At 36.3% G+C, this 17,177-nt stretch overlaps 1 protein-coding gene across 1 annotated transcript in view; it reads left to right on the top strand.

Moving 5' to 3' along the window:
* OTOG (otogelin) overlaps positions 1–17,177 on the top strand; it is a 100,343-nt gene that overhangs the window by 31,067 nt on the left and 52,099 nt on the right. The window contains exons 20-24 of the mRNA XM_025895467.2: positions 27–192; positions 691–765; positions 2,737–2,780; positions 3,910–4,066; positions 14,218–14,325. Coding sequence (XP_025751252.2) covers positions 27–192; positions 691–765; positions 2,737–2,780; positions 3,910–4,066; positions 14,218–14,325 — 550 coding nt within the window. The remainder of the gene's footprint in view (positions 1–26; positions 193–690; positions 766–2,736; positions 2,781–3,909; positions 4,067–14,217; positions 14,326–17,177) is intronic.

Below are 17,177 nucleotides of genomic sequence, written 5' to 3'. Positions count from 1 at the left end.
TTGAGAGACTCATTTCATTTGGACAGCTCTTTCATGTGAAGATACAAAGGAGTACAGTACTTGTGTATCTACCTGTGGCAGAACCTGCCAAGCACTGTCTGTGCCAGAGACATGCAGCAGTGATTGTGTTGAAGGCTGTGCTTGTCCCTCTGGAATGTATTTGAACTCCAAGACTGAACGATGTGTACAGAGGTAGGTAAAGTTGCGGTTCTGATAGTCACACTCGCTCTTTTAGACCACTGCATTTGCAAGTCAGAGTGAAAAGCTAATAAACATGTAATGTTGTAGATGGCATGCATCTGTAAACTTGTCAGGGTCTTAGAATGATACAGAACTTATGTCTGTATTGATTAAAAAATAGCTTTTCTATAATATGGACACTCGTCCAACATCATCAACACCAGTTGTTACATTTTGTCTGATTTTTTGATATATGAAAGATAGGAAACATAAGGTTCTGCTTTCTTACTGATTTGGTTTGGATGTGCTTGAGTTATATGGCAGTATTGAGACCGATTTCGTGTTTTTTAAAAAAACCCAACCAACTGCAAAACCCCCAGCCAACAAAAAATACTTCACCAAAACCAACAAAGCAACCAATTGAAATTTGAACAACAATTATGTCAGTGGGAATTTTTTTTTTCTTTCTTCAATTTGGGTAATCAGTTTCATGTTTTTTCTCTACTCCAGAAATGAATGTCCATGTTATTTTCAAGGAATTGACTATCCCCCTGGAGAAAATGTTATGACATCTTTAGGCAAATGGTAAGATACAAAACTGTGTTTTCATGTGACTAAATGGTATCACTTTAAGAGTTCTGTCAAATCATTCTGGCTAGAATGCTGGGTTTTGTTCTTTTGGTATTTTTTTTAATGAAACACACAGAGTAAAGGTACACCTGTTTTCTATGCATATTTGACAGAGGTTCTTTAGAACTTAACTAAAAGCAGAACAGAACAAATAATGTCTGTGATGGATATCACAAGTATTATCAGCATAATACTTTGGTTTGTTGTAAAGGCCATATAAGAGATTGGTTTTTTCGGACACCTATTGCAATAGGGGCACTTAGACTCATTTTCACTTTTATCAGCAGTTCATAAATACTGATCATTAATAAATCTATATCTTAATCATCAAGTTGGCTGATTTTTACCTTAGGGCAGATTTCCTGGAGAGTGTCAGGCAGCCCATTCTGCATGTGGGGCTGTGCAAAGGCTGGGTGCAGTGTTGCCTTTGGTGCTGCTTTGCCTGTCGCCTGGGTTGTACTGTGGAGTCCTCGAGAACTTCCCTGCAGGGCTTTGGGGTCCAAACAAAACTCCAAAAGTATTTACAGAATGGCTGTGGCACATGCAGAATTTGATTCTGAATCTACCGACTAGCTGTAAGGACACTGGGGATGTCTCAGCCATTGCAAAGAATGGAAGAACAGTGCTGGAGTTCATGGGCTCAGGCTCTCTAGTGAAGCACAGGACATGAAATGAAGCCAGTACTGCTTCAGTTTTCCCTGACAACAAGTTGCAACCAGAGCTGCTACCATTTTGTAAAAGTACTGGACCATTTTGGCTTGCATTGGACAGGAGCAGTCAGTGTTAGGTTTCTCGGTGCTTCCCTGCATAGAGTATCTTGTTAGGGTTGAGTTTTCTGCAGTGTTGAACTGTTTCACGTAGGGGGAAAAATGTTTTGTCTGTTCCTGTCTGTGTGGTATTTTGCATATGTGAGTGGGTAAACATGCTAGAACTTTATGATAGAGTAGCTGAAAATTTTTATTTTGAGTATTTGATTAGCTTGGAATTGTTTGAAATTTTTTAGGTTCTGATTATGAACTGTAGTTCCAGGTGGTTCTGATAATAGCCACAGTAGGCTGTGATTTCAGATTCTTATTTTGCTGAAGCAAAATTACTTTGAGACAGCATGAGGATGAAATTTAGCAATTGCTTCACTGTTTCCTTCTGTGAGCCAGTAACATTAAAGTAATTGAAACATTCATTTTGTTATAAATTAGATGGAAATCCATGATCTTGTCAGATATTTGCCGGTAGATACCTGTTTGTGATTCATGCTAGTGGTTGAGAGAAGTTACCAGTCTGCTGTTACTGTGTTGTGCTTGGGTAAAAGTCGCTCTAGTACAAAATATTGTTGCAGATACAATAACTTGTGATTTTTTTATATTCAACATTGTGGTTTTGCCTTCAGCTGTGGGAACTTAAGAACTGTTGGTGTCATCAAGATTTTCACCTAAACTAGTAGCTTGCTTTTTAGCAGAGTTCTGTGATTATGGTGAGAAAAATGGAGTGTTAAGAATATTCATATATGAGTACATACCCAGAACTTGCTGTATCCTGTGCATATATGTGTTTAGGGTTTAGTTTGCTATTGCTCCTTGCATTTTTGTTTAAGATAATAACAATTTTTTTAAGTTTGTGGCTTGGTTTATTATTACTGCATTGATATTTAGGGAGCAGTATAGTGGTATGTTCCTGTATGTATTCTTTTGTCAGGCCAGGTATCTTAACTCATAATAACATTGTGTATAAAGCAAAAGTTCGAAGTGTAACTGATATTCTTCGTGTGTTAAGGCAATGCACACTTTATCCACATTTCTAATGTTCAGTGCAAACATTTATACAGTTACTTTGTAGTGACTTATACTGCATAGTTCATTATTAAATAGAAAACATTAATATTTCAGATCTTCCCGGCTCTCATTATGTCTCTGTATATTTTTATTGCAGCCATTGCAGTGATGGAGTAATGAATTGTGATAACAACATAATAGGTGAGTGAAGAGAGGTAAAAGATACTTCAAGTCCAATAAATACATATTCTCCAGTCCCTGTGGAACCTCTTGCCTGTAGTAGAAGATTGTGCAATGTGTACAAATTAATAACTTCCAGGAGAGGATCCATAATTTAGAAATTATATGGCTGTGTATTTGAAAACAAGGCTGGTGCAAAGCAGCAGTATAACTGTTCAAAATACTGTTAAATCTGAGCAACTTTTTTCCCCAGTGCTTTAAAATATATTTTTTTTTTTTAGATTGCTAATGCAGATAAGCTTAGCTGCGTGATAAACAGTAGACTTTCGGTAGGGCAAACAAAAATTTACTTTGCCCCATAAAACATGAGTGTAGGAATTGAATACTGGCATTAATTTTTTACCAATATGTTTTCTTTCTCTCCACAAACTCTGAGTAACAGAAATATGAAAAAAAAATATTTATTTTGTCATACTTTGCAATACAATGTAACAAGTGCTTTTTCTATTACAGTATATTTCATATATCATTAAGTATTATGGTCCATACTTGTGTTATGACGTGTGTTTTACTTCACTGGGAATAACATTTATTTATTTGAGGTTTCCATTCTGGAACTGCCAACTCTTTGATCAGAAATTCCCCATGCACTTGAAGGTGGTGGTTTTACCAATTTTACAATTTTCCAGGACCTCTCTCCTTAACAAATAATTAAGTAAGCAAAACCCCAACAACCAATCAAAATCAATTTAAAATGCTGAGACTACTTCTGGCATTTCTGTTTTGTGTACACGGTATGCTCAGTGCAGCCCTAAAGCAATTTTGCAAGAGAGTTGTTTTATTCATGGTCAGTGCTCCAGCATGGAAAGTCATATCTAGTTCTCAGATTCTTTGTATCTTTTTCTTTCTGTTGAAATATGTTTCTCTGTTCGTAGTACTTTGCATGTCTGGACTGATTCCTGACTAACCATTTAGAAAGTCATGTCCCTTACTAAAGGAATATATTAATTTCAGTATTATATATGAGACTTATAGATGTTCTATGAAGTTAACTATGTTTAGGAATGAGAGGCAATTGGATGTTTATTAATATTACTGGATACAAAATTTCGACTATGAAGATCAATGTGTTTGTCAATTTTTCCCCCAGCACACAACTGCCCAGTTGGACAGATTTATATTAACTGCACAAGTAATCCACAAGTTGATCCTGAACTCAGCAGAGAGAGAACTTGTGAAAATCAGCTGCTAAATCTCACTTTCTCAGCACACCTTCCTTGTGTGTCGGGTTGTGTCTGCCCACCAGGGTGAGTACAGACAGATGTGCATCTTTTGGTGCGCAAAAATAAATGACAACCTTCAGTAATGATTGAGTAATTAAATCTGCTGAGGCTTTCTGCTCAGCAGAATTCTACTTGGAGAATGTTAATTGTCAAAGGGTGAGTATCCAACTTGTGACGGCTTACAGCTCGATTTTGTCAGCTGAAGTCATAATAAATGCTAAACCAAGAGGCAAGTGGAGCCAAAGGTCTAATACCTCACAATAATAAAGCCAAAATAGCAAAGTGTGATTCAATCCCTGTAGTGCAGCAGAACTGGGTTTATCTACATATTTTTTCAGTTATCTAAGCTCTTATTTGATTATTTGGCTGAGGGAAATGTGTTTCTTCATTTATAGGCAGAATTTTCAATATTCTCTCCCTCAAAAGGATCTTTAAAGCTTTGGGAATTTATGTTGATAATGTGCAGATGAACTTCTGTTGTGTTTTGAAATCAAACACTGTATTGTTGAGAGATTTTTGAATATAAAAATAACAGTGTGTTTAAGATATGCTGTTTTTGATGGGATTTAGTTTCTTGAGCACATAGCTTGAAGGTTTTGAGTATTATCACTTTAAAATTATTGTTTATACCTTGTGAGCCACCTCAAAACAAAGAGTAGAATCCAGAGCCTCACTTTATCTGGGTTGAAATAGCTCAGTTGAAGTCTGTGGACTCGTACTGATTGATGTGTAGATATTTCTATGTCATGATAAAATGTTGCTACTCAGAATTCTGGAGTTTTACCTAATCATTCAGAAACATGAAATGTCAAATGGTTCACATGAAATGGAACCTGTAATTAATCCAAGTCACAATATGGTACTGTGGTGAAAAAGTGCAGTGCTGAGGTAGATTTTGAAATTACCTGGAGGTGAGTATTTTCAGAATCACAAAAACTCACCCTCCTAGACCTGGCAGATACCCTTCAAAACCAGTGGCTACCTTCAGCAGCACTATATGGCTGGCAACTCAGATCATATAAACTTCTTATTCTCTGCTATTCTGCTGTGTGTAACTTCTGAGGTTGTGAACTTTTCTGCTGCTTCCTGGTGTAAGTTAGTTCTGGAATTTAAACAATTAAAATTATTTTTAGTGTTGGAAGGCTCACTGTCAAGTGTTAGTGATCCCAAAGCTCTGGTAATATGGCTGTTTATTTAAAGGAGGCAGAGTTTTATGATTTCCTAGGAACAAAAATAGAAAATTAAAAAGTTTCTTTACTGTGGCAAACTGAATTCTGTTCTCCTAAGGTTGTACACTGCCTGTAAAGATACTCACGTAAACGTTTTTTGGGGGGAAGTGGGGGAAACTCAAGGAGAGGTTTGTTTGGTTTACAGGATTTTATCCTCAGTTCTTAAGGTAGAACTAGGAAACAGTGTTAGGAGCCTAGGATTTGAATTAGAGTTTTAACTAGAATCTGTACTGAAGAAGTAGAAATGACAAAGTTATTTGCAAGCTTGTCAAAACTGATATCTTAAATATTCAGCTCTAGTGGTCTGATATTGCTGGTATATTTAAGTTTTTATTTGAGGTTGCTTCAGGAAAAATGGAGATGGTCCTGAAAGTGTGTATTTTTAGGTGTGCTTTTGGAAACATGAGAGACTTCTGCTATGCCTTAACCATGCAGGTTTTTTATTTACACAATGAATCCTAATGGTTTAGGAATTTTAATAGTAGTTGCTTTTGGATAGAATCTGTTAGAACTGAATAGCCCTAACATTTTAATGAATGAATTCACACTCCAATGATTTGTACTGCAGATTGACCACGTTAGAGTCAGAGCAATACAGTAAGGTAAATCTAAATTGTTGGAAGAGAAAGATAGATGAAATACCATTGCCTTCACACAGTACCTTATCCAGTGTTGATAACAGTTCAAGTAGTGCAGAGTTCAAATGCACTGTGAATTTGTGCAACTTTAAAATCACCTTTCTAGGCAATCAGTTCTTGCTGGTGAAACATAAAACTGAGGTGACACTGTCTACTTCAAAGGGTGAAACAGCCACAGAATTTCTTTGATCTTAATGTTAGTTTTTTACCTGAAATAATTAATCTTAGTCCTTTATTCATGCTTTTGCTCCTTTTTGAGATCTTGTATCTGTTTATCTTGATTCATTACCTGTAAGCTAAACAGACTTAAGTAGTAATGAAATCAGTTTAATATATTTGATTAGTTGATTTAGGTAAACTAATGAAATCAGTGAAATAAAGTGAATATGTCACAGTTAAGAAACCTGTATTGGAAACTACATTTTTTCATGAGGAAGGACCTTTCTGATCTGTTTAGTGGGCTGCTTATTCTTCAATGATACCATGAAAGGTACTTAACACAAAGAGAAGGAAAGAACCTCTTTTTACAGAAAAGGTGTTAGGATTTCAAGAAGACAATATTTTTATTTTGCAGACTTATTTTTCTAGTGTCTGGAGTCTGAAATACTCCTTCAAATACTTCACTATTTCTAGCATTCCTTCTTTCTTGTGCTCAGAATACATTCTAATGGTCCTTGCATAAAGTGGAGAATAAATATAAAATAAGTAGATCACAGGGAAAAGTAGCAATTGTCTCCAAATGTGCTTCATTTGTCCTTCTTTTTAATCTGTCGTGAGTAAATCAGATGCAACTAACCATGCTTAAGTAAATATTTAAATTCACAGGAGATCATTCTATGGGTTACAGTTCTTATGGTATAAAAATTATGATTATACACTTTCCCTCTGTTTTAGAAGTTGTTGAGATTACTTTCTAATGTTGGTCTACCCTGCATTGTTTGACATATTTAATGATTTTTAAGATTTTATTTGTTTTTTTTCTTACTGTTATTCATCTGTCACTGTTTAGATGGAAATTTCCTATATTTCTGTGCTGCATTTCAGAAAAAGAATTAATACTCTGTTTACAGCACAGTTCATAATCTTTCAAGTTCAGTCTTTGAATTACATTTTCTGCTTCTGGGTTGCTATGACTCAAGTGATTTTGCCCTCCTTAACTATACACAATATGCATGATTTGACATGAAGACAGGATCTATAATAAGACTGAAGAAGAAACAAAGAGCAAAGACAGAGTGAAAAAAAAGAGAGGAAAAACTGTAGTATCTTCCTATATTTCTGCATACTATGTGATGTTTACCACAAATGGACGTATGCTGGTTGGTGCCTTTCCTTTTCCATGGTCTCCAGTCAGATCAATAATGACCTCTGAGACAACCAGCTTCTGTGCATTGTTCCTTATAGCCTGCTCTTAGTGTTGCTACCATGAAAAACAGTCATTTTCCTGAAGGAATTACTTGTGTTTTCTCACTTCCCCCATTGACATCATTTTACCCTCTGACTGAAGCATGAATTGGATTTAACTGATCTATACTTCATAAAGTGTACAGTGTAAAATCTGCACTGTAGATAGAAGGTGTATAGTTTTGTGTGGGTATTATAACAACTGGAGTCAATGACCTTAGAGATCTTTTCTAACCTAAATGATTCTATGACTCTAAGAGCAGCCCTGTAGGCTTTTTGAGGACAGATGCTTTTATTTGGACTGAGTCACGTGAATTGTTTTGTAATGTACATTAGCATATATTTTAGATCATGTTATCCATACACATTTCCATTAACTGAAATATTTAGTAATTTCCATTTATATTTTACATTAATGCCACCTTGTTGGAAAAAACAAGAGGCCCTCCAGCCCCTATTCTGAGAGTTATGTCAATAACTTGCACTACAAATTGTCTCAGATGCAGAGTAATGTTTTCTATTACTTCTGTTGCATCTACCTAATACATCTTCCTTATTTTTTCCCTTTTGTGGTTCTATCCCTTCTATAAGCTATGTTAATTAAACCATCTGCTATACAATTAACCTAAAAAGAGGAGTCTCTGCTAACTTCTCAGTATTTTGAAACAAAGGAAATTGTTGTCGTGATTAACTTCATTTGAACTTTAACTCATAACCAACTTCTCTTCCTAATCAGAGTTATAAAGCTGCCTGTAATTTTCTCCTTGTTTCAGTGACTTTTTTCCCCCCTCAATGTTAGTAGTGCAAGACAATAAAAAATGGATTCTCAGCTGGCTACTAGTAGTGATTATCTGTCACTTAATTTCTCACAGCTCAGCAACATCCAATACCCAACTGGATATTTTATGGAGTGTCAACAGACTGTCCTTACAAAGAAAGCAACATCATTACCAGTTATTCATTACAATTACCAAGAACAGATATTTTGCGATCACAATTCAAAGTATGAAAGGAACACTTATATACTATTTTGAAATAGTATATGTAGTATAGTATGTATATTTATTTATATGGTCTGTGAACCTTCTTGAACCTCAAGAATACTAGACAGAATTGCTGTATCAAAGTTTCCTTTTTTTCCTCTCTACTATATCCTTTAATTGCCTGTAACTGTGTGAGCCACCTTTTTAAGCAGCATCTCTAAAAATTTTTTTTCTTATGCATATTTTGGAAAAACAAAACCAATCCCTCTATCCCTGCCTCCTCCCAGAAAAACATTTCATTTTACCAATTTACACCCATGGATTTCTGCAGTTGTGGCTTGTGATTGACAGTTCACAAAAGGGGAAAAGTTAACAGGGATTTTTATTTTCTTGATGCCAAACTGTATGCAATTTATGCAATGTTTTCTTTCCAAACAGTTCAGTGTTGGCACACTGAGTTATAGTCATTAAGACTGAAATCTGTGGGACCAGGTTTTGATTCTAGTGTTCCAGTATCTGCCTCAGTTTCTCTTCTGAATTAGTAATGTGGCATTACAAGGCAACAGTCTCTGGCGTGGTGGGGCAATACCCCACCTCTGCAGACAACTGTTATCATTTATGACAGAGAATATTATCTTTTGTGCTGAAACTAGACTCTACTAAATTTGAAGCAATTTAACATAATAAGAATTTTTGTCTGTTCCTTTTTTCATCACTTGTTGCACTCATAAAACGAAACTATGGAGAGATAGTAAATTCAAGGCTGTAGTATCCTGTAATTGCAATGAAGTTTTGTAACTAAGGCATATCATGCCAGGTTTTCTTTCCAAACATCTCTAAATTATCACAGTATTTCTGTGGTGGTGTACTGTATCAAATAACATATAAGGAGCTTAAATACATTCTTGGAAGGTTTTCTCAAAAAAACCCCAACAACTCATCACTTTCTAATTTTCACAAAGGAAACAATGAATTTTGTCATCTTATAAACATGCCAATGGACAAACAAACCTAGTAATGGGGGAAGAATGCAGTTGAGTTTCAAATATTTTAGAAAACTATCTTTATTGAAGTAATTATGTTGACTGTGTTATGTCTTAAAATATGTCTGTGTAGATGAAATCAAAGTCCTGTGCTTTTATATCCTTTTTCAAAAGGCCTACTCCTCCTCAGTTTAAACTCAGAATTTACTGTTTTTAGTATAAAATAAAAAATGTGTTCTGTTCTTACCTCTCTTCTGGATGGCCCTGTTGTTGCTATTGGGCTAAGTATTTTTCATATTTTGCTTCATCTGGTTTAGGCAGTGTTTTGGAGAGGTCTGTCAGGAAGATTTAATGGTTTCCAGGCAAATCCCTCCATGGATACCATCATAGCTATGCACTCCACTATTTCCTCAGGAAAATTCAATTCTGTTACAAAGTCTACATCAACATTCCTGTGTTTGGGTGCTTCAGTATTCACACTGAATCTTATGCTGTTTTGCATTTCTGATGGCTGTACAGTCACAGGATGCTAAAGGTGCTGGATTGGAGCTCATTTCCAAAGAATACACCTATTGCAATGTCATCACAAGACAACCCAGTTCTTTTCCATCCTCTCCTTCTCGCTGGACTTGCAGCTTTCTTTGATACATTTCAGTGTTCCTTATTTCCTCTTTCAATACTTCCAAAACCCTCTTGGTTGCTTACTTTCTGGTTTACACTGTCTGCAAACAAATCTCTAGGGTTTTTTTCTATACTTGTATTCAATTAATGGTGAAACTTCACCAGCATAATTTAGATTCTTCAGCACCTTTTCATATTACCTTCTGTCTTCTGACTTGTTTTTAAGAGAAGCATTGAAATATGTCACTTGGTTTGAAAGAAATACTTCTGTTACCTTTGTAGTTACTTTATGAAATTATTTTTATTGCAAAAATGTGTTATCTAAACTTGTTAATTAAATCAGAAAAATGTTATACAAAAATACCATTAGTGTATTTCACTTCTCGTGAGTTTCTTTGAGAGGAGCTGAGGATTTTGAATCAGTCAAGCCATCTTCTTGGGGTTTGTTTTGTTTAATTTTTAATTTCCACTAAAATTTAAGCAGATACTTGGTCTAATTGTAAAAAAAAAAAAAAAAAAAAAAAAAAAAAGAGGTTATTTACTGTCAGTGGTGATTAAGTCCATTGTCCCACCTCGTCTGGTTAAATCATCTTTGTTGAAAACTGCTTCAGCTATATAACTGAATTCTGTCATCTGACACATAAGTTACCATCTTCTTTTACTGTGGATTCAGAATTTGGAGTCAAGGAATATACTTTGATCTGTATCTGCAAATATACATTGATTTCCCCCGGAAGCATAATTGATAAAAATATGTTCATGTCCCCCCCAGAGTATGCAATTCTTTTCAGAAGAACTGGTGCTGACAGAGTAGGAAGAGCTTGTAGTATCCTCTTGGCCATTCACAAACAGCAATTTTTGGTATCTCCGTTTCCCCTGGAGTCCTGCATTACATGATTTTTAGCACTGAGTTGTACCCACAGCATTCTTGAAGGCAATTAGGATGAAACACAGGATGTTGCATTGAAACCCATACCCACGTTTTATGCAACTCTAAGTATAACATAATTTTGGTATGTGATGGCAGAAACTTCTTTCTGTTTGAGGATACTTTAGAGGAAGCACAGGCAATGAATGAGCCAAATTTCAGGTACCTGTGTGGGAAGGGTTGCAGAATATGGGAAGCTGGATGAATCCCTGTCATCTACTTCTTGCTCTTGTTTTTCTTACTCTCACATACCTTTGGTCTTTAAGCTGCTACTACCATTTCTGTTTAGGGCCTGCTCTGCTTAGCACCAGTATGGTGTTGATGCAGGAGAGTTTCCCAATCCAAGACGAAGCTGCACAAGTGCAGCGTCAGTTAAAGCATCAAAATCAGTCATTAACATTGAAGGATATAGCAAGGATACTAAAAGCCTTCCAAACATTCTACAAAATTACTTAATATTTCGGTATAATAAGCTAGGAGAAAGGGGAAGAAGAGGTTGACTATAAAGAGCTCCCCAACAAGAAAGAAAACACTCAGCTGGATTATAGTAACTCTCCCTGTCTAGACAGTGACTGAACAACAATTAAGCCATTGGGTGCTACAATAACGTTCTTAACATCTGCTTTTCCTTCAAAATTTGTTCATCTTTTTTTCTGGTTAGGCAAATCAGGGGTGGTGGTGGAATTCTGGTATTAGAAATGCTACCTGTTGCTTATTTCGTTCTTTTTTACTTCCCTTAAACTCTTATTATAGTTGTTTGTAGGAAGATTTGTGAAACCATCAGAGAACAAATTTGTTGTTGGGGCAAAAGTATTCGTGGCTGCAAGAATCAGTTGACAGTAGGTTGTTGCCTGAGAGAGGGGAGGGAACTTGTGCAATACATAACCTGTTGAAAACTGCTCTGCTTGAAGCTGGGAGAGAGTTATTTTTTCGTCTTTTGGTCCAGAACTCTGTGCTTTGCAGAAACAAAGAAGGGTTTGGTGAGTCACAGGTGACATGTTGCTTCTAATGATGCCAATAATTATTTCCAAGACTATTTACATATCTTTGTGTGAGTGAAGAAAGCTACAGGTAACAATGAGATAATAATGGAAGTGAACATTCAGCGTGGTGAAGTGTGGTAGCTGTGTGTCTCTGCAGTAAGTATAACCATCAAGAAAAATTTCGAACACTTCAAAGAGGAGCTGTGCAAGGCATCTCTGTAGGGTATTTGTGGTGAATTCTTAGATCACTGAAATCTATCCATTTGCTTGGCTTTACAAAAGAGAAAGCTGTTATCACATTTTTTTTTTTAATCCAGTGTAATAACATGAGGGAAAAACTGCATTTAGTGTTACCTTGTCAGTGTGATCTCTTTGTGTCTGAATGTGGCCTGTTCAGTTCTGGGGAGCTTTCCAGTCTCACAGTTGATTGTCTCCAAGTGACAAAATACTTGAAATAAATATGGGTTACAAAGAACAATTTACATACCCTGGAGGAAAAGAAAAATTTTTAAGTTTAATCGGGGAGGGGGTTTATGATGATCTGTGTGTTCCCATTAAGAAGCACTACAGAGTTGTAAATTTCTGTCTGATAAATAAGCCACTGAAGAGGAGTTGAAGGCATAGTATCCAAAATACCAGTTCATTAATATGAGTAAGTAAAATGTTCCGTGATAAGTGCCATGATGAAGTCTTTCCTTTTAGATACCAGGGAAACAAACCAGTATCGTCATCCTGTTTGTCACGCATGTGCCTCACACTTATGATTTCTTGCCCAAATTACAGTGCTACACGTCAGAAACACCAAATCTGTGTTCTTAAGAAAACTGTTAGGAACACAGGCAAACCTGTATAAAACTTACATTACTATAGAAATGTACTGGAATTCTAAACACACCTTGAGAAAAAAAAAATCTTATGAGCCCAACAGTACTGTTTTCAGAGACTGTTTATTTCTCAATACACATACATTTGAGATGTTAGAAACAAGGATAATCATAGATTGCACGGTGCCTGTAAGGAATCCTTTTACTATGTCACTGGCATGTTAGTTGTTCCAGCTGATTATGTTATATCAAGCGGGATCCTGTATAGGATCAAAGCAAGCTGGAGCCACAGCAGTTGGAGTGAAAGATGCTGCTGCAGCTTATCAAGGATTTGTTTCACAACTGTCATTTGGCAGATTGATTTGAGATAACAGGTGTTCTTCTATTGGTTATTGAACCTTTAGGTCCTATATTAGTATCTTTTTGCCTATCCAGTAGCATTACAATATATATTTTTTTTTAATAGAAGAAACACAACTTTCTTGGCTTCAGTGGAAATATAGTTTTTTAATAAAATAATTCAGTATTTCTGGTGTATTTCCTGATATTTATTTGTAGAATCCACTTGAGGTCTCTCTTTAACTTTCATGCTCTCATATTTCAGATTTTCTGGGTATTATTAAAAGCTACAAACATTTTACTTTAAAATTTAGACCAGTTGCTTTATTTAGTCTTGCTGGGCAAGAATTCCTCTGTTCTTTCTCTAGTAAAGCAATCTTTTTAACAGTTGTGGGTTGTTGGTTTCTTTTTTTAATCTGTTACTCTAGGAGTTGTGATTATAAGCAAAAATTTATAGCATTAGTCTTGAACTGTAAATAGTTGTGCATATGGTTATCTATGTTTAATGAAAATCTCCCTTAAAGACTAGGAGGATATTTATGCCAATAAAATGAAGTATATTTGTAATTGCTTCCATGAAGGTGCCTGTCATACAGAAATAGGTACTCAATTTCATGCAACCAGGATAGCTCTTTTGATATTGATTGAATTATTCACAGAGCAAGAGGTGTAACTACAGCTACAGGAAAACTGTGCAGCAAATTAAAACCCTTCAAATTCGATAGAGAAAAGCAAAGAACCGGAAGAAATCCTCATTTAAAAATTGTTAGACTAAATAAGCCACTAATTTTTGATAGTAAGAGCATATACCACTAGAACAAAGGGCCGTGATGGCTCCCATATCTCATGAGTGATCTCTTGGCTTAAGTTAAATACAAGTTAATTGGCTTATTTACAAGTAATTTGGAGAAATTTAGAGGATTTCTAGAAATTCTTAGTTTCTCTGAACTTAAAATTTTGGTTAATGAATCAGTCTTCACAGGGTTAGTGATTGTAGTGCTAGTGCCCAGAGTGCTGGTACTTAGTAAAGATAACATGTTCAGGTACCTGCGAAAGGCATGTATCAAATTGCTCATACATAATTAGTAATAAAATTGTGCCTTTTCAAATTCAGAAGTTTCAAAATATTATTTGCTTTTCACTAATAATAATGCTAGTGATTTTAAAGTTTAGGAAAATACTGTTGTATCTAGATAGCATCTATACTGCTGCTGAATTTGCATTTTTGTTCTTTTTTTGACAGTCTTTTTAAACATGGGGAAGTGTGCTTGGATGCAGATGAGTGTCCATGTTCATGGAAAGGAAAGGAATATTTTCCGGGGGACAAAGTCATTTCTTCCTGTCATACCTGGTAAGCAGAGGTCTCTTTAAGTGATTATTTCATTTTAGTTATTTATTTGTAGATTGATTTTTCCTTCATGGGTTTTAATCATAACTTTCACAGCAGATTATGGTAAATAATTTACTTTGATTTTGTATTTACATTTCTTCAAAGAGGTATTAAAATGACATTGGCTTAGGGTTTGTTGTTTCAAAGAGCTTTTACATAACAAAATAATAGCTATTTGGGATTTTCTTCTCTTTTAAAAAAACCTTGCTTTAGAAAAAAGTTTGGGGTTTTTTGTTGTCAGGGTCATCTAAACTAATATTCAATGGCTAGTGTTCCTAAAGTAGAGGAAAAGTACTTATATAACACCTTAGTGACGTTGTTAGAGCTTCTTATTTATTCATTTTCACATTTAGCATTGGATCTGAGCAGTCTAACAACCAAAATATAACCCTGTAGCCATAAGTATACACCCACTACAATGATAATTTAAGGAGAGTACTGAGCAACATCATGTACTGAGCATGGTAGCAGATAAATTGATTGCTAATTTTGCATATGTGGATAAGTGATGAATCAATTGGCTTTAAAAGGAGGTGTTCCAATAGGCAAGGTTTGATAGGATCACTATTCCTTTTACTATCCAGTGTTGTAAATGCAGCATATAGGTACAGCTATGTTACCCTGTGAAGTTTTCTTGAGCACTCAGTAGAATGTGTTACATTACCATTTTAATAAGCTTTACAAGAGTGTGACAATATTCCACATCTACATGATCCTGAAACAAACTTTTTTCTTGATGGTCCCCATCTGTTTTCTTCTCTGACCACAGCTGAACCTTGCAAGCTGGCACTGAGCAGTGCTATTTGTCTTACTAGAGCCCCAGAAAAATCAGTTGTCAAGCATGGAGATACTGAGGTAGTGGTGTAGCCTCCAGATTCTCTGCAGAGCAGTTCCTTCCTTTTGTCCCCTTCTTGTAGCTCACCAGGAACATGTAACTGGGGTCACCTGGTGAACTGCTGCTCCTGGCCTGCACAGCTTAGTGTAACCTGGCACAGTGAAGGCTTCTCCAGTCAGCACTAGTCACTGCCTTGTCTGGATGTCGTTGCCCCCTCCAGCCTTGTGCTGACTGCCTACCTCTGCCTCTCGTCAGGTCCTCAGTATCTGCTCTAGAAGAGATTTGTAGCCCTTTGGTCGACTGGTGAAGCGACTTACAAGCCATCTCCACTGGGCAGGCAGGTAAAGCGACCGGGTTATTCACCCCCTTATTTCCAAAGGCTTCTCCATTTGGACCTGGTGTGGGATTGCTTGCATCAGAAAGAGTTTATTAGATCCCATTTAATCTGTATGAGACTTCACCAAAGGCAGCTGCAGTGCAGGCAGAAAGACACTGGATATTTTGCTTTCTCTCTTTTTTTTTCTCAGACCAGGCTCATTAATTCATATACAGGTCTTTAAGGCTTTCATGGTTTTTCTACTCTTCCATGTCCAGAAGCAAAGACAGATTAAGTGATAATAGCTTTTTGGCAATCAGTTGTCTGCAACAAGCTCTGCTTCATACAAAACACATGAAGTCTTTGAGTCTGCTGTTAAAGGAAATGTTCAAAGCATGAGAATACTTCCGTGCAAACAAACCCACTTAGGCACTCATAGCAGTTATAGTTTAGTGTTTTTTAGTGCAGAGAATCAGTGTACATTGATGTTAAATATAATCTTACATAAGATGTAGTATTAAAAACAACTATTAACCTGATTTATCTATTGAACAGTAAAATGGCAAATAAAATAATTTCCTAAGTTGGCAAAACTACCAGTGAAGTGCCAGGAACTTTCAACTCAAGCTCTGGGATCTTACTGAACTGTGGTTCTAGGTTTTCCGATTTTTGGTTTTTGTGCAAGTGCCTGAAATTTTTAGCATGTACTGTCAAGGTTCTAACACAAAGGGTTCTGATGCTGAGGCTATGACAGCATTTTGGTGCTGTGCTGTGCAAGGTAAGATGGGTGGTGCAGTGCTGGTTTGCTGTCATATGTTGAGACCATTGAGCAACTGCTGGTTAGTGTCCATGGGCTGCTGAATTGGGCCTTCTGTTCTTAAACAAATACTTCTTGGAAATATGTTTTTTTAAAAAGCTTGTTGAAGTTTGGAAGATGCTGATAGTTCTGCTTTTCCGAGTAGGGCTCTCTAGATTCTGATAACTAAATGTTAGTTCACTTAGTATGAAACAAGCCTGGTGCAGAGGACTTTGAAGACATTGTGTACCTCTTAATCCCTCCCTTCTGACTGTAAACATGTTAAGACTCCTGAAAAAAGGAAAGTATGAAAAGGAGCTCCCTACTCTTTACATGTTAAGAAATGTTTCCGCATGAGTCCTTAACAGATCGGCATGTGGAGGAGGATTCGAATAAGCCAAGAGTAAAATTAAAATCTAATGTCTCACAGAGAACATGAGAAGCAGCACTTAGTCTTTCAGTCCAAATATAATTCCTTCCATCTGCCCCTCTCTTGATCAGCTTGATTAGGTTCCTGCCTTAGGTGCTGCCTTAAGGTGACTAGGGTTAGCTGGACGAGCCCTGCTGCTGTCTCCTTGTGCTTTGGTACAGCAAACACTTCATGTATCATACTTTTAACTTCTTTTAGCCGTGTGCTTAGTGTATTTATATATGTACCTATACAAAACACAAGTGCTGGTGCCAAATCAATGACGGGATAAGCAGAGTCTTCAAAAATCTGGACAAAGATTCCATGTTGGTGCAAGTTACCTGATAAGGGAACAGGAGGAAGACGATATTAGTATTTGGAGCAGCCTAGATTTTCTAGATATTTGCTGCTCTTTTGAAAACAGTGGTGTTCTGACCCTGTGATAGCAATATAAACA

This window comes from Manacus vitellinus, unplaced genomic scaffold, assembly GCF_001715985.3.
Source record: "Manacus vitellinus isolate BGI_N305 unplaced genomic scaffold, ASM171598v3 scaffold_30_pilon, whole genome shotgun sequence".
NCBI classification, from domain to species: domain Eukaryota; kingdom Metazoa; phylum Chordata; class Aves; order Passeriformes; family Pipridae; genus Manacus; species Manacus vitellinus.
This window is presented reverse-complemented; position numbering and strand designations above follow the sequence as displayed.